Source organism: Mastigoproctus giganteus, unplaced genomic scaffold (assembly GCF_048544385.1).
Source record: "Mastigoproctus giganteus isolate SK-2022 unplaced genomic scaffold, ASM4854438v1 scaffold_15, whole genome shotgun sequence".
Lineage (NCBI taxonomy): Eukaryota > Metazoa > Arthropoda > Arachnida > Uropygi > Thelyphonidae > Mastigoproctus > Mastigoproctus giganteus.
This window is the reverse complement of record NW_028328292.1, coordinates 7587744-7607017: the sequence shown is the minus strand read 5'-3', so window position 1 is coordinate 7607017 and position 19274 is coordinate 7587744. Positions and strand designations below refer to the sequence as shown.

Sequence of the window (19274 nt, the reverse complement as noted above, 5' to 3'; positions counted from 1 at the left end):
TGACAACCAAGGACGAAGACGTGCACTTCTACTTCCTTGCGCACATTTTAATTCTGTTTTTAAATCCTAACTTATTCATGCTAACTTAAATTTAAAATTATCATCCAATTTATTCCAACATCAATGCAGATTATAAAAAGGTGAGTATCATAATAAATTAAATTAAGCTACGCTATTATATTGTGTCAGTTATAAATGGTACTTTAAGAGATCTACAATTTTCGAATTGCGGGATTTATACTTAAATATGACACTGCACTGCGTAAAGCAAAAATATTTATCTGATACAGTCAAGATCTGACAACTCCTACAATCCATTTTAGCTTCTTCTTTTTGTGATACTTTAGCACTGGAACAAATGTTTGCAGCTCCAAGATAATTCCCCTAAGCATTTCCTCACAGTATACTTCATTCAACAATCTGTAATTGGCCACTCCAGATGATAGGGCCAAGCAGTCTCTCCACTCACTATAATCTTCCCTCCTTAAAATTAAAGTGCTCTCTCTTTTGCTTTTGATCACAGAAATTCAAAAAAACTTTTTTATAATAATAAATAAAATTTGAAAATACTTTTTTCAAATATTAAAGTTAAAATCTGGGGCCTGTCAGGGTAGATTGATACTACTTCTATTACAAAAAAGCAGTTAAGGGAAATCACATCTAACTAATCAATAAGTTATTTTGAAGTTATCACAAAAGGACTGGATGCAATAAATAATTTTGGCATACCATATTTATATTTTAGCCCTTAATTATGTGGAAGGAAAAATAGCACTCACATGTTGATGGGATCTGTCGCTCCTACATAATATACTATCTAAGAAATACACATTTTTATTTTATATAATTTTTTCATGGCATAAACATAGGGCATAGTATACACATATTATGAAGAGAAATCAAAATGTTCTGTCAAACATATAGTTCCTATAATCCCAGACTTACAAAATTTGGACATGTTATGACTTCTCTATGTAGCCACCATCCACTGTTATGCATTTTTCCAATCTGTATTTCACACCAAGCTTTGCAGCAATTCTTATACATGGTATAATAGTAATAGTATAATAGCTAATAATGTACACAATGGTATAATGTACATTATATACATTATTAGCTGATTAAATCATATTTAATTTTTATTTTTTATGGAAAATTAAACATTGCACTTATCAATGCATTTCTATACTGCTTTCATTACTATTTTTAGAAGCTACAATTTTTTAAATCAAATATGATACTTGCATTCAGTCACATAATTATATTAAAAAAAATAAAAAAAAACCCTTTTGTTCCCAAATGTATATACTTTTGAATAAACCTACCCAAACAGCTACCTGCTACCACAGGCTTGGAAAACATTACATGGGAAGACATTTATAAAGTTTTTATCACTTTTAAACAATCTTTTGGGTTTTAAGAAAAGAGAGAGTATCCTTAATTTCAGGGTTTTCTCTAAGATCACAGAACCAGAATTTCTGGTGTTTGTGATAGAGGAGAAATTCTGCAAGAAAACTGCATGGCCATAGTCTTGCTTATTTTTATTGTACTTCATCATAGCTCTTTTCAGTGCTTTCCAAGCTGCTCAACTTTCTTTTTGCTAACTAATACTTAAAACACATTTTGAAACTTATAGTAGCCTTTCACATATTGCTACCAAACTTTCTTCTCTTTGTGTGCCAAAGAGAAGAAAGCTATCATCCTTTGGCAAGGCCACCATTTCTTACTTTCATTGATCAAGATTACTGACTGTTTCGCTCTCCCTTTCACTCTCTTGTGTCTTTGTTTTTTACTGCCTGCTGTGGTTGATTTTCCATAGTCAAGTGTGTCCTACCTAACTGGGTTTGACAGGAATATTAAGTGTTTTTAAATTCCTTGCTTATTTTCTTAAGCAATATCTACCCAAATTATGTATGTCTTGATACAATATTAGATTCGCTTATTGTATTTAATTTACTTCTTATTTTATTTACACATTTTAAAAATGCATATTTTATTTAATACGTACAGTAAATTTAATGTATTCAAAGCAAGGTTATTCACACAAAAAGTTAAGGTGGGCCAGTAGGACTAACATAATGTACCATAACCTGTTTGTATGTCATTCACACATTACTCTAGGTATATAAACTAAGGACTAGTTATTTTGGTATATAAACTAAGGATCAGGGGAGGGGGAGACATATTGTTAATGCACCACAAACAGTATTACTAGTGCAGGCCATATTAATGGTTTCTTGGGACTTATGCATCTGGATACCTCTACAGGCAATTTCCTCTTTTGTGAGTCTACTTGTGAAGACAGTGTTCAGGCTGATTTTCACCAGGCAACATGGAAAACTAGTGACAGCAAAAAAAATTCTGTGTGAAAGATAAAGCTCGATGATAGTGGATGTCAAAGTCTAATACAAATTTCCATAACAATTAGAATAGTGAACAATGGCAGCAATTATCAGAGAGAAATTCAATGTGAGTGTTAACATATTTCAATAAAAACAGTGCACCAAAAAGTGCAAATCATGGCATTTGTAGTTGTGTGCCTGCCTCTTGCATTGACTATTAAAGTTACCTGCAGTGGTGTCAGGGAGCACAAACTTTAGACTGCTATCTGATGATAGAATGTTTTTTGGTCAGACAAATCATGATTCCATGTGCCCCACGATTATGGTAGAGCTAAAATTTGGATATAACCACATGAAAGTTTAGCTCTAGTAGATATTGCTCTAACAGTTGAAGGTAGTGGCAGATCAGTCATACTCTGGGGTGCCTTTTGTTGGAGGAGACTTTGCTGAAGTGCACACTGACAGTTCTATAATTTTCACACATACTTGTGACTTATGTAATTGCAATGGCAACAATCTATCCCAAAGGTGGTGTGAAATCCCCAGGATGCAAACTCTTGGTTATTGTTCCTATTGTTCCAGAGTGGTGATGGAATAGTTTAAGAACACAACAGTGAATTCCAAAACATGTCATGGCCACCACAATCTCCAAATCTCAATCCTTCAGAACATGTGAGATATTCTGAAAAGGTAGTAGTAATGGAGGCATGCGATGCAAGAAAGCAAGCATATGAGCTTATGGAGCATCAGCCAAAAAAAAAAAAAAAAAAAACAATTTCACACATCCATTCCTTCTAAAAGTTTGTCAGGTTTCTCCTTGAATTTATTTAAGCTAACAACTTCCACAACACAGATGAAAGTTGTTCCAGCAATTAACCACCCACTATGGTGAGTTATTTAGTAGCACAGAGTGAAACGGAAGATAGAATAAATGGCAAGTTTAATATTAAATTGTAAAACACATATATTAAATACATACAGTACATTAGCATTAGCATTAGTAGAGGCATTTGATGCAAGAAAGCAAGCTTATGCAGCATCAGCCAAAAAAAAAAAAAAAAAAAAAAAAAGTAACATAAATAAATAAAAATAACCACTTCCACTTCACCCCTCTGTTCGTTCGAAATACCTGTCCAGCTGAGCCTTAAACTTATTTAGGCTATCAACTTCCACGACAAGGGATGGAAGTCTGTTCCACCAACCAACCACCCGCTGGCTAAAGGCAAATTTCCGCACATCTATCCTACATCTGTCTTTCCTCAATTTGAATTTATGAATTGAATATACAAATAGCTTTCGGTTATTATGGTAACCTTCATCAGTCAAACTGAGAGTTTAGGAACGTAGAACATAAGGGCGTGTAGTGCCAGTCACGTGTAGTGAACTGTGTGATGTAATAGTTAACTGTTTGATGTTGAAGCCTGTGGTTGTGACATATGCAAATGTTGCCACTCACGAGAATGGTTGTTTCAATAATAAGGCGGACACGACATCCACCGCTTCTGTTATTGTCTTCTGTTTTGCTCTGTGTACGTAATAACTCACCATAATGAATCCAGAGTGCACAGGCCTCTTTATCTATAACCAACCACTGGCTAAAGGCAAATTTCTGCTCATCTATTCTACATCTGTCTTTCCTCAATTTGAATTTATGCCCCCTCAGGTTTGTAATCTGAGCAAGCGGAAGAATCCCATCAGAATTCAGCATTCTCAACCCATTCAAAGACTTATACACCTCAATCAGATCACCTCGTGGGTGTCAAGTCTCCAGCCACTGCAATTTGCAGAACTTAAGCCTTTCTTGGTAAGAGGACCTCTTTGTTCCCCTCACTAATCTTGTTGCCTTTCTCTGTACATGCTCAAGCAACTCTACATCCTTCCTAAAATGAGGCCTCCAGTCCTGTATGCAGTACTCAAGGTGTGACCTGACCATTGCCTTATACAAAGGGATAATCACCTCCTTTTCCCTACTAGCAAACAGGTACATAAGGAACAAGAATGTTCTGCCTTCCTTAAGCTATCACTTTCAAGCACACTGGTGGAAGAGAGACCTATGATCCCTGTGGAAGAACTGAGCAATCACTGATTACAGTCATGTGTACACCAGCATGATTATAAAATCAAAATAAATACAAGGTACATACAAAAAATTCCCAGAATTTTACTATAAAAGTTTATTGAGTGAGTAGTTGGTATTACTAACCTAATCATCTTCAAAGCACCTTCCTTCTGTACACACACAATTGCTCCATCAGTCTTTGCAAGCTTTGAAACACTCTTTAAAATTGTATTTTTTTAGCAGACATAAGGCCCCTTCAGCATTTTCTTTGATGTTGTCCACTGTAGTGAAACAACGAGCCTGAAACCTCATTTTCAATTCAAAGAACAGTCAGAAGTGAAATGATGTATGGTCGGGGGGTTGTTGTTGTTTGGTTTTTAGGAGCATTAGCAGCTTAGGCCATATTACTCCGGGATATGCGGTGGTCATTCCCTGACCTTTCCGCATCATCCATATTTGGTGGTGACGGGCTCGAACCCCGGTCTAATCAAGAAGCGTGTGCTACGCACTGCTGCTCCTTCCCACCTGGCTACGGTGGCGCCATGGTCGGGGGAGTAGGAAGACTATTGCATGATTGTGATTTTTTTCACAGCCAAGAACTGCCACTGCTGTGTGACTGAGTACATTGTCATGGTGCAGGATCCAGCCATCCTGCCATTTTTGACATCGTCTTTGCGTCGCCTTCTTGTGCAAACTTGTAAAAATGTAAAACGCCGTAAGCAGCAATAATGCTTCACAAATTTGTGGTGCACTATACCCTCATCATTGAAAAAATTATCATCATGATTTTGGCAGATTTTGTCACACGAGGCTTCTTCGGCCATGGGTCACTTTTGTGTGTGTCATCTGGATGATTCCACCTTGGTCTCAGGGTCATAGGCAAATAGCCAACCCTCATTCCCAGCAGCCACATTTCTTAGGAAGCTCAATTCTGTATAGAATTTTCAAACAAATCACCTGTGATGGCTTTCCTGCAGTCCATTTGACAGTTCGACACCAAGTGTGAAACATGCTTTGATACACCACTAACTCTTGTATTAGGATTGTGTGTACTGAGCCTACGGGCAGTCCAACTTCATGAGCAACCTTGACAAGTCAATTGCCTACCATTTCACGAGTTCCTTCACTTTTGTGCCATTTTCATTGTTTCATGGTGTTTAAGGGCATCCACTGTGGGGCTCATCTTCCAGGATTCCTGTCCATTTTTAAACCAATTAAACCACTCGTAAACTGCTGTTTTCTTCAAAGCATCATCTTTGTAAACTTTCTGTACTGTAATGCTTGCTATGTTTCTGTAGTACTTTTCTCAGAGGAACTTGATGTTAGCATGCTGTTCAAACTGCAACATTCTGCAATCGGTCAGCTGTGACACGAATGAAGTGGTCAAGCCAGTTCGCACTTGTTTGCATGTGCACTGATGTCAACATCAACACCCAAAAGACCTTACTCCTGTTATATATATAAATTAATAAATCTGCAATAAATATTACATTATATACTAACCTATCATCTGCTAAAGAAAGAAACTGTTTGGATCCTCTCAGAAATTCAGCTAACAAAGCTAAGGCACCTGCACGAACCTATAAACAAAAAAAAAAAAAAAAAAAAATGTAGTAACTAAAAATATTTAAAAAATTAGATATATTATTGTTTTTAATAGAAAAAATGGTCAAAATAAATACTTATTTGCTGAATTTCGTACAGCAATGGTCTTTCATGATAGGTAATGTAAACTTTGTACAGTCTCAGCAACAAAGATTATTACACTGATTTTGACTTTTCTTGGTAAAAAGGTATCAAAATTCTTGCTGTTGTATGAAGATTAAAATGTTTTCTATACAATAAGTTTTCTCCGGGTGTGAGATGTCTACTAATATTATTCAAAATCAACCTTGAACCAGTGGAAGAATCACATTTTTTTTTTTGTTTTGTATATACAGTGGATTCTGGTTATTTGGGCCACCGGTTAATCAGGGCAGCCGTTTATTTGGGGCAAATCTTAAAAAACAGAAACCAATCGAGAAAATAGCCAGGGTTTACTTCGCTTAATTGGGACAGCATGCCGTTTAATCGGGGCAGGAGACCGTAGGACTGGAGATTACCCTACGATTGTCTCCGACGGTACTACGTGGTTCGGTCGCAATTCTGGAGGTCACAACCATAAAACAATAAAAACAATTAGCAGTCACCTGTTTATTGGGCTTTTCTGTTAGTGAAATCTATCATAAACATACAGTAAACTCGATCTTACTGAATTTGCGATAATACCGACAGCTGGAATTCTGTGGGTTATTATGGTGAAATGTGTTTACACTTCCATGAAATCTTCAATCATATAAAAAAATTAATTTTCAGATCTTCTCTTCGTTCCTATTTTTAAAGCTTTGTAACTCGTTACTCAGTTCTCACTTGCGCGTATTGTGTTACTTGCAATTTGTGTGCTGTGTTCTTTGTTATTGATTGCTTATCTTTTTACTGTTTTAAATTTTAACCTCCCCCCACCCACAAATGTCAGTGAACAGAAATGTCAACTAGTTCGTATGTATATATTACAGTACGTATTAATTATTCCGATTTCACGTATCATTTAATTTTTTAATTGGCAAGGTAATAAAGGGTAAATTTGTCCTTAATATATCTCTGCTTTTATAGCCTGTGGATAATATTCCTCCTATTTTCGCTAATTAGAATCGCTGTTTAATAGAATTAAAATTCAATTCACAAACATGATCACAATGACCGGCGCTTACTGCACATCATATAGTGAACGGTACTTTGCTATGTTGAGTCTGTCGTAACGTGATTTGATTGTACAGTGAACCAATTGTAAAAAGGGGGGGGGGAGGTACATTGTATTTTTAACTATTTACGTGAAACTTCGGATAATTGGGGCAGCCGCTTAATCGGGCCAAAATGCACTAGTCCCGATGTGTCCCAAATAACCAGAATGGACTGTATATACTTTTGATATCTAACACTCACAGCACAACTGTTGACCGTAATGCCGTAAAGACAACTTATGCGCTAATGTATTAGCATCATGAAAACAATTATTTTCTTGCAGCTAAAAAACTAATTATAAAAGTATTATAAATGCATATGTAATAAAACCACAGGTGAAAATCTGTCTTACCCCATGTGGTTTTGCTGCATATATCCTGGAAGTTAAAAATGCATTTGTTCCAGTGGAGAAGTTTTACGAAAGAAAGAAGCTCAAGTGGATGATGAGAGGGAGAGAAAGAGAGAGAGAGAGAAAGGGAGATGTTAAGGGTTTAAGTGAGTAAGAGAAAAAAAGCATTTTGTGAGATACTAATTTATATGGGTATTTTAAGCAGATATGTAACAAAACCACTGATGGAGTAAAATAGGTAAAAAAAAAACTGAGTACTAAAAATGGAGACAAGGAGTTCTTTTCATATTGAACACAAAAATGAAGACATTTAATCAAATAGGTCCCTTACTTGGTTGAAAGGAAAAACTCATAGAAAGCCCAGCAGAAATAGCTGACGAATTAAATACCTTGCAATGATTTTTATAGTTGAAAGATCATTTGATTCATGAGGAAAAAGTGATAAGGACTCAGACTACTGTAATTAAGTGATATATAAATCTTGGAATGAGAGCCTCTGGGTAAAACTTCTGAAACTAAGTGGGGTAGTGTTAGAGGAGCATACAGTATATATCCTGTTATGATAAAAAGGCTGCACATGAGTACATCCCATTAGGGTTGTTAATAAGATCATCATTTGACACTGGAACAATCCACCCCCCTCCTGGACTGGAGAAGTGCTAATGTCTCCCTGACCTACAAAGGAGGTACAAGAAATGTGTTGGGCAACTACAGACCAGTGAGTTTGACTTAAATGGTGAGAAAGGTCATAGAGTCTGGTTAATTATACAATACAGGCCAATCTAGATAGGAGAGAGAAGTAGCCAAACATAGACATTCCTCAGGATGGACCACTGTTGAGGCTACTTTTGTAGCCTCAACAGTGGTCCACCCTATTTCTGAGGGAGTGCAGGGGAAGTTATCAAAGTATGCCGATGATTTAAAGACTAGGAAAGGTGGTTAAAGATCAGATACTAATTATATGGGTATTTTAAGCAGATATGTAACAAAACCACTGATGGAGTAAAATAGGTAAAAAAAAACTGAGTACTAAAAATGGAGACAAGGACTTTAGATTTGTAGAATATTACTTAAAATGAACATCATAAATAATATTTTTAGGAGTAAGGTATTGATATTTCATATTAATAAAAATATAAAGGGGGCATTGTTTGTTATTTGGTTTTTAGGAGCATTAGCAACTAAGACCATATTGCTCCGGGGATATGCGGTGGTCATTCCCTGACCTTTCTGTACCCTCTGTATTTGGTGGACACAGGTTCAAACCCCAGTCTAATCAAGAAGCGTGTGCTACACACTGCTGTTCCTGCCCACCTGGCTATGGAGGCGCTGATATGAAAAATGCATGGCACAACTAGAATTGTTCGGTGTTTATGAAATGACAACCAATGCCCCCTTTATATTTTTATTAATATGAAATATCAATACCTTACTCCTAAAAATATTATTTATGATGTTCATTTTAAGTAATATTCCACAAATCTAAAGTATAAAATGCCATTAAAAAGACTGAACATCAAAATAAGCAATTTAATGATCTATAATGTTAAAATTAAGGTTAATTTATAAATTTGGTTCTTATTTAAAATTCATTTTCCTTGCCTTTATGTTTGAAATCACTAATTAATTCTTTAAAGTTCATTTTGGCTTATATTGAATTGCTAGTACAAACAGAGAAATCTGGTTTCCCTATGGAATTTCTTTTGTAGTCTTACTTTTTATTATTTAACATTATTTTTAATTTACTGAATGACTTTTCAATACTAGCCACTGTTACTAGAAACATCAGAAATAATATATGATGGCCAGTGGCAGACTGGTCAGGATGTCAGCTTGCCCGATGGCAAGTAGGCCCCCTTGCAATAACATTAGACAATATGTTAAAAATGTTAATGACCTTTTAGTAGCTTGAAAATATAATAGAAGTTCCAATATTATTACTGTATGCAACTAAAATTTACGTTGTATTACTATTTTAATAAAAACATTTTAATAAAATCATTTTTATTAAAGGGTGGGACCCCTTTGTCTCCTGGCAACCAATATTTTTAGACCCAGTCCGCCACTGATGATGGCTCTCTACTATTACATAAAAATATTAATATTATTTGATATAGTTTTCTTTCTATAATATTAAAAAAAAAACTTTTTTAGGACAGACCCATAACTACTTCCCCATCATCACCCATCATCATGGCCCTCATGCTTTGTTAATTCTTACATCATTGTAGCTACACCTCTGAAAAATGCAACTGATTTAGTGCTTCTAAATGTATGTTTTTTTATCTAGGAAAAAGAAATCCAAGAATTACTTAAAGCTATGAGAAGTGGAGTTAAAAGTGGTTCAGGACAAAGAAGACTTGCAGGTTACAATTCAGTCAGACATGAAATTTTACAAGCAGTGTAAACAAGGGTTAGGAAGGCAAACATGGTGTTCTGTTTAAGATATACAGGACCTTCACAAGTAGGGAAATGGATGTCATTGTCCCTCTATATAAGATGATGGTGAGAACGCATTTAAAATTTTGTTTTCAGGTATGGAAGCCACATCTAAAACAATATTAGCATTATTTAGTATTATAGACACAGAACTTCCAGAAATGGTTCAAAGAAGGGTAGTGGGTGCTAAATGATATCCATATGAAGGATATGGATATCATTTAGCACCCAACACCTCATTTCCCAGCCTGGGAAATGAGGTGTTGGGGATTTCAAAGCCTGTGGGGAGTCATCATGGAATAAGCAAATAACATGGGCTCTGTTAGGGTTACTAAAAGTAAAAGCAGGTGCATGTATACAATAATGCTAGGAACATAGTAAATAAATTTGATGAATTTGAAGTACTGGTCAAGTCATCAAAATACAGAAATTGTCAGCATATCATTGGCTGATGCTGCATAAGCTTGCTTTCTTGCATCATATGCCTCTACTAATGCTAATGCTAATCAGAGAAGGCGTTCACTCATATATAAGGGATGCACAATTTGAATGTGGGGAATGCAATGCATACAGAAAGCATAGACAGGACAGGGGGGGGAAAGAGTTATGCTCTTAGTTGTTATTTGTTTTTTTAGGAGCATTAGCAACTAAGGCCATATTGCTCCGGGGATATGCGGCGGTCATTCCATGACCTTTCCGCATCCTCCGTATTTGGTGATCACGAGCTCGAACCCCAGGCTAATCAAGAAGTGTGCGCTACACACTGCTGATCCTGCCCACCTGGCTACGGAGGCGCCTATGCTCTTAGTTAAGAACCATATAAAATCTAAGGCAGTGCATCCAGTAAACATGATGGCCAGTGCAACATTGAATCCATTTGGTGTGACATAAGAACTCAAAAAACAAAAATGAGAGTAGGAGGATGTTACAGGCCTAATGATTGTGATGAGTATAATGAACAACTATACAGACAAATAGAGTGGGCCATTAAATGAGAAAGTCTTATAATGGGGGCTTTAACTTTCCAGATATTGACTGGACTGTGCAGATTGGTCACTCACACAGTAGCAAGATTTCTGTAGATTAATTGGATGAATGTTTTCAATACTAGAATGTTAGAGAGGGATTGGCATAAAGAAGTACTCCTGATCTGATTATTAACCATGAGACTTGGTCACAAAACAAAAAAGAATCTGCAGATAAAACATCCACTAAGTGACACTGTATATGGATCCCACATCCATATACAATGTATACAGTGTATATGAATGTGGGATTTACTTGATATAATTCTACCATCAAGAGCAAAGGGATTATCTTTCATAAGGTGAATACAGTGGTCTAAAAGAGTTTTTAAATTCTATGCAGTGTTAACAAATGATAAAGTTACCAACAGCAAATTCTAAATGGGAAGAATTCAGGGATGTAATCAAAGAAACTACCACACTTTTTATACAAACTAAGAGATACTGTTCAAGGCTTAGACCTAAATGGATGTCAGATGTACTAATGAGATTATTTGGCAGAGATGAAGAATGCTTGGTTTTTTTTTTTAGGAGCATTAGCAACTGAGGCCATATTGCTCCGGGTATATGCGGTGGTCATTCCCTGACCTTTCCGCATCCTCCGTATTTGGGGGTCACGGTCTCGAACGGCGGTCTAATCAAGAAGCGTGTGCTACGCACTGCAGCTCCTGCCCACCTAGCTACGGAGGTTCCATGAAGAATGCATGGGATGCATATAAGTTATCAGGTGATACAGAAATTTCTAATAGATATAAACTAGTCTGCAATCAAGTCACAAGAGAGGTTAGGCAAGTTAAGGCAGATTATGAGAATTTTCTGTAAAAGAATGCAAAAATAAGTAGAAAAGACTTATTTTTACTTATGTAAACAACAAAAGGAAGGGGATAATTCGCCAAAAGGAAGGGGAAAAGGAAAGACAAGTTCTTTGAATGCTTCCCATTTTGAATTTGCTGTTGGTAACATCATCAGTTGGTCCCACTGTATAGAATTTAAATACTGTCTCAGACCATCATAGTTGCCTTTACGAAAACAAAAACCCTTCCCTTTACCTCTGATGGTAGTTACCTCCTTGAGTAAATCCCACTTCAACACACTGTGATCACTGCCACCTAGTGGTTCATTTATCTGCAGATTCTTAATGCATGACGAATCACTACTGATAATCAGATCAAGAGTATTACTCCCTCTAGTTGCCTTCCGAACATGCTGATGTAGAAAACAATCATCCAATAAATCCACAAAAGCCTTGCTAGTGTGTGAGTGACCCCAAATTTCAGTCAATATCTGGGAAATTAAAATCCCCCATTATAAGACTCTCTGATTTACTGGCCCACTCTATTTCCCTGTACAGTTTCTTATTATACTCATCAGAGTCATTAGGCCTATAGCACACTCCTACTCTCAATTTTGATCTCCCAATGCTTATGTCACACCAAACTGACTCGACACTGCACTGTAAAGCGATGTCGATTGGCTTCACTTCCTTGGATTTTATGTGTTTCTTAACTAATAGCATAACCCCTCCTCCCTTCCTATTCTGTCTATCTTTTCTGTAGACGTTTTACTCCCCAAATTCCAGTTCTGCATTCCTTATATCTGTGTGACACCACATCTCTGATATCCCAACAATATTCGCATTTGGTGCTTTGAGCAATACCTCAAATTCATCAAATTTATTTACTAAACTCCTAGCATTGGTGTACACGCAAGTATACATGCACCTGTTCTTTTTCTTAGCTACCCTAACACAACCCACGTGTTTACTTGTACTGCAATGACTCCCAGAAGTCTCTGAAATATCCTGCATCTTGTTTTCCAGGCTTCTGCTCATTCCAATAGAAGAAGTGCAAGAATCACTTTCACCTCTGCCAGTGGCTACTGTTAATCTATTAGTCCTTGTATCCCCCCAAGTTAGCAGTTTTCCGATCCACCTAACACTGCCTCGATAGCATCAGCAAATATTCGTGCACCCTTTCTATTTAAGTGTATCCCATCCCTGTAGAAGCACTCCCTTCTGTTAACAAGCACAGACCAGGCTGAGAAAAATTCTACCCCTTGAGCCTTGCACAATCTTTCCAAGGCTGAATTGATCGACAAGGCTCTCATCATACATACTCCCTCCTATCGTGTCTGGGCAGAATTGCAGACACTTTCAAGTTCAACCCTAATTCACAGCTTTTTTTCAACAGTGACCTGTACTTGTTAAAGGGAAAGGCAGCTGATTCTTGTTGCATGACAATGCCCCTGCTGATTCTACACTTATTGTGAAGACAATTCTGATGAAACATGGCAACATAAAGATCAAACATCAATACTACTCTCCCGAGCTAGCAGACTTGTTCCTCTTTCCAAAGTAAAAACTGCCCTCAAAGAAAAGAGATAATTTCAGGATGTTGACATAAAGAAAAATGTAACTGCTAAACAGAACAGCACCTCTTTGGATGCCTTCACCGACTCTTTTCACAAACTTTTAGAATGGTGCTCAGACACCATAGCATGGAGTACACAATGAGAGCCTTGTCAATCAATTTGGCCCTGAAGAGATTGTGCAAGGTTCATGTGGCAAAATTTTTCTCAGTCAGGGTCTGTGCTTGTTAACTGAAGGGACTGCTTCTACAAGGTTGGGACATGCTTAAATAGAAAGGGTGCAAGAATATTTGCTGATGCTATTGAAGCAGGGTTAGGTATACTTGCATGAACACCAATGGCAGGAGCATAGTAAATAAATTTGACGAATTTAAACTGCTGGTCATGTCATTAAATGTAGCCATTGTGGGGATATCACATACATGGCATTACTCAGATATATGGAATGCAGAATTTGAATATGGGAAGTACAATATATTCAGAAAGGACAGACAGGACAAGAGCAGGGGGGGGGGGTTATGCTTTTAGTTAAGAAGCACATAAAAGGTGGTGCATCCAATTGACATTAGTGGCCAGTATAACGTTGAGCCCGTTTGGTGAGGCGCCTCTGTAGCCAGGTGGGAAGGAGCAGCAGCGCGTAGCACACGCTTCTTGATTAGACCGGGGTTCAAGCCCGTCACCACCAAATATGGAGGATGCGGAAAGGTCAGGGAATGACCACCGCATATCCCGGAGCAATATGGCCTTAGTTGCTAATGCTCCTAAAAACCAAATAACTAACTAACTAACTAAACCCGTTTGGTGTGACATATACACTGGGAAAACAAATATGAGAGTAGGAGTGTACAATACACAGCTATAACAGAAACACAGTGGGTCAGTATATCAGAATGTCTTACAATGGGTAACGTTAACTTTCCAGATATTGACTGGAACTTGTGGGTTGGTCACTCACACACTAGAAAGACTTTTGTGGATTTATTGGATGACTGTTTCTACAACAATACATTAGAGAGGCAACAAGAGAGAGCAATACTCTTGTTCTGGTTATCAGCTTGTTTGTTTGGGGATTATTTTGGCGCATGGGTGTCTATGGCCATAGTGCGCCATACATAGGTTAGTATTTATGCTATTTCTTTATGGATCGAGAGTCAGGAAACGGATTGTTGACTAGCTAAAGGAGGTGGTATACATTGATCGCTTTGAGAAAGGTAAAAATCTTTGAGACATCTGTTTTATTGCCCAAAAGTGAACTAAGCGTTAGTGGGTCTTCAGTTGTGGCTGGAGTGAAGTGATTCTGGCGTTCTATTGCAAATTTCGTGCATTCCACAAGGATATGTTTCACTGAAAGCACTGTTTTACAGTGATCCCACTGGGGGTGAATCTCCCCTCTTAAAAGGTAACCATGAGTAATATTAGTGTGACCTATACGGAGACGAGCTAGTATTACCTCCTGTTGTCGAATTGCACTGAGGCTTGAAGGCCACTGCTCAAGATTTGGCTCGATACTTCGAAGCTTATTTTCAAGTTGGTTTTGCCATGTTGATTGCCACTGGTACATGCATTTTTCCTGTATTATTCGTCTATAATCTTGATGTGGAACTCTCCACTGTACATCAGGTGGTAAGTCGGCTGCTTTTGCGACATTGTCCACTAATTCATTTCCTGGAATTCCCATATGTCCTGGGACCCAACAGAAGTGTATGGTTCTTCCAAGCTCAGATAAGGTATATAAAGAGTTTGTTATTTCTTTTACGACTGGGTGGGTGATGTTCATGGTGTTTTCCACGGCTTGAAGTGCACTTAGAGAATCAGAGAAAATTATACTGTTTTCAATATTGGAGGTCTCAATATGCTTCAGTGCAACCTGAATTGCCAATAGTTCGGCAGAAAATATGTGGCAGTTGGTAGGCCAATGTTATGTTCGGGAAAACTGCGGCGATTCCAACATGGGTGTCATTCTTTGACCCATCTGTATGAACTACAACAAAGTTTGGAAACTGCTCCACCACTGCAAGGTACAATTGCAAGAAATTTTTTTTATGTAGTGCAGATTTATCCCATTTATGAAGGTATTTATCACATAAAGGGGGAGTAATGCTCCACAGAGCAAGGAGTAGTGGAGGAGTATTTGAGATATTATCAAAACTCAGATTAAGTTCTTCTAGAAGGTCTTATTCTTATACCTAACGGTTGGTTAGCAGTAGGGCGGTTATGGTATAACCTGTTGTGTTGGGGGGTGAAAAGTAATTCCCAATTTGGGTGTTCAGGCACAGATCTTATTTTATATGCATAGCGTAATATAAGTTGTTGCCTTCTGATAGAGAGAGGGGGTTTGTGAGCTTCGACATATAAACTATGTATTGGAGACGTGCGATATGCTCCTAGAGCAATGCGTATTGCACTATGATGGAGAGGATCAAGCCAGCGAAGGACACTAGGCCTTGCTGAGCTATACACTGGTGCCCCATAGTCAAGTTTTGATCTTATTAAAGATCTGTATAGCCGTAATAAGGTAAGGCGATCAGTCCCCACTTTGTTACTGAGAGAACCCGGATGATATTCAATTTTTGTTGGCAGGATGTTCTTAGTCTTTTAATATGTTCCAGGAAGGTAAGTTTATGATCTAAGGTGATTCCTAAGAATCGTATGCTGGATTGAACTGCTATTGGTTGTCCATTCAGTTGTAGTTCCGGGTGTGGGTGCAATTTACGTTGTCGGCAAAAATGGATGCACAACGTTTTTTGAGAACAAAGCTGGAAACCATTGGTTTGTGCCCATGTACTGATCTTATTTATTGCCCCTTGTAACTGTCTCTCGATCGTATTCATGTTTTTCGCATGGCAAGAAATACTAAGGTCATCTATGAACAGTGCCTTATCGAGGGTTTATCACAATTATAAAGAGTGTAGCACAGAGTACAGAGCCCTGGGGAACTCCTTCTTCTTGAAAAAATAGTTCGGACAGTGAAGTTTTAAATTGAACCTGGAAAGTTCGCTCATCTAGGAAGTTGCGTGTGAAAATCGGGAGATGGCCCCAAAGTCCATGGCGATGTAATTTGCGGAGTATTCCATATTTCCACGTGGAATCATAGACCTTGCTGATGTCAAAGCAAACCATTACATGGTGTTCCGATCTAAGGAATGCATTCCGAATGGAATTCTCTAGTCTTACTAGTATATCTAGTGTTGATCTGTTTTGTCGAATGCCGAATTGTGCAGAATGTAAGAGATTGAAATTTTCCAGGTACCATATCAGTCGATGGTTCACCATCTTTTCCAGAATTTTGCAAAGGCAACTGGTCAAGGCAATGGGTCTATAGCTAGTAGGGTTTGTCGGGTCTTTTCCTGGTTTAAGGAAGGCAAGGACTGTAGCGTGGTGCCATTGTTTAGGGAATGTGTCTTCCTGGTAGAGCCTATTGAACAGATCAAGAAGTGACTGCAGTGATTCAGCACTTAGTTCCTGTATCATCGAATAACTGATATTATCGGGTCCTACAGCGCTACGCCTAGATGTTGACAAGCCTCTATGTAGTTCGTGGATAGTGAATGGTAAGTTATATTGTTCTTCTGCTTTTGAAGAAAAGTTTAACTTTTGTTTTTCTGAATTTGCTTTGAATCTTCTGAAGGCTGGTATGTAACTTTCTGTTGCTGATGTTTTGGCAAAAGTTTCCCCTAGTATATTGGCAATTTGGGTAGGGTCAGAAATGTTCTGCCCTCTCCATTCCATGATAGGCTGAGGTGTCGTTTGATATTTACCACTCATTTTCCTGATTGTTTTCCAAATTTTATGTGTGGGAGTTGCTTGATTGATGGTTGAAGTGAAGCGAATCCAAGCGGCCTTTTTATTACTGCGTCTAACATACCTCGCTCTTGCTCTAACGCGTTTAAACTGAATGAGATTAGCTGTGGTTGGATAGTGCCTAAAAGTATTCCAAGCTTTATTTTGGTCTCTTTTTGCTGCACGGCATTCGTCACTCCACCATATTTTTGGGTGTTCAGGTAATTTTGAGGAGAATTTTGGTATAGCTTGTCCTGCTGCATGTAATATAGTTTTTGTGATATACTGTTGTTATTTGTTATTTGGTTTTTTTTTAGGAGCATTAGCAACTAAGGCCATATTGCTCCGGGATATGCGGTGGTCATTCCCTGACCTTTCCGCATCCTCCGTATTTGGTGGTGACGGGCTCGAACCCCGGTCTAATCAAGAAGTGTGTGCTACGCACTGCTGCTCCTTCCCACCTGGCTACGGAGGCTCGTGTGACATACTCAACCGCTTCCCTGGTTGGGGATTTTTGTATAATTTCAGGGTCCAGTTTAGCTAATTTTTTATACATCTCCCAGTCTGCTTTATCAATTAGCCACCGAGGAATTCTAGTAAGATGATAAGAGGGCTTATTTAGTAATTCAATTGTAATGGGAAAATGATCCCTGTGCAGTGGATCACTGTTTGCCATCCACTTTAGAGTAGGATACAAAGTTCCTGAACAGATAGACAAGTCTATTGCACTATATGTTCCGGAAGGAAGGTGAACATAAGTAGGTGACCTGTCATTTAGAAGGAGAAGGTTGTTATCATCTAAACATTTTTCAATTAGTTTTCCTCTTTGGTCGATATTGTTGTTACCCCATAGTGTGTGATGACCATTTAAGTCTCCCAGCATGAGGAAAGGTGTGGGGAGTTGACCTATGAGGTTGTTTAGATCATTTTGTTGGATGGAAAAGCTTGGTGGAATATATAAGAAGCAGATTGTAATATGGATGTCAGCAGCTACACGGACTGCTATTGCCTCAAGGGGAGAGTTCAGTAAGACCTGTTTGACAGGAACATATGGGTTTGTTATAACAGCTACATCACCATGTGCAGTATTTTTATCGGTTCTATCTTTTCTAAAGATATTGTAATAAGACAGTTTTGGTGTGTCTTGAGGTTTGAAATACGTCTCTTGGAGGCAGAGACATATTGTTGTGTATTTAGAGGTAAGGTCGTACAGGTCATTAATATTGGCTTGGAAACCACAACAATTCCATTGAATTATTGTGTTCATTGTTTATCTCTAGTTAGACTTTCCGAGCGTTTTCTTGGTGCTGAGGTTCTCTGTTTATCACTCTTGTTTTTATCTTTCTTTCGAAAGTAGGGCCTTTCTGTTTCCATGTCTTCTTCTACAAAAATGTGTAGGACCGGGTCATCTGGGGGTATTTCCTTAGTATCCATTTCCTGTTGGTGACCAGAAGTTGCGATTTGTTTTTCTTTGCGTCCTTCGTACGGGGAGTGGAGGTTTTCGATTGGTATAGAAACTGGCGTATTGACTGCCTGAGTTTGAGTTGCATTGTACAGTGTTTTTACGTAGTTCGAGAAAGACTCTTTTGGGGGTACTGTTAGTTCAGTTTGCGATGCGGTTGATTGGAATTTTTTGGTGATTTGAGCATACGTAGATCTATTTGCAAGGGTTGGTGGTGAGATGTTTCGCTTTGCTTCTTGATAGGACACATTATGATTGGTTTTATAAATCTGAATAAGTTTCTCAGTTTTCCAGCGATCGCATGTTCTAGCGTAAGCGGGATGATCTTTTTTGCAGTTTGGGCATATCGGTTGGGGAGCAGTACAGGCTTCGCAGTTGTGTTCAACTGACCCGCACTTTGCACAAGCAGGAGTTTCCCGGCAAGCTGTCTAGGAATGTCCGTACTTCTGACATCGGAAACACCGTAGTGGGTTTGGAATATAAGGTCTGACATTACAGACCAGATATCCAGCCTTAATGGATGCTGGGCGATGTGGTGTATTAAAGGTCAAAATGAGATTGCGTGTAGGAGTCAGAACTCCTTTTCTGGTGGAAATTCTCTTGACCTGTATAGCACCTTCTTCTTTAAGTTCTTCAAGCATCTCCTCTTCGGACACATCTATTAAATCCC

General features: G+C 38.1%; 1 protein-coding gene across 1 annotated transcript in view; it reads right to left on the bottom strand.

Annotated features, from left to right (window-relative positions):
* The window catches only part of LOC150074936 (HEAT repeat-containing protein 6), a 314697-nt gene that overhangs the window by 142936 nt on the left and 152487 nt on the right, over nt 1–19274 (bottom strand). The window contains exon 11 of the mRNA XM_090389386.1: nt 5905–5981. Within this exon, the coding sequence (XP_090245512.1) occupies nt 5905–5981 (77 nt within the window). The remainder of the gene's footprint in view (nt 1–5904; nt 5982–19274) is intronic.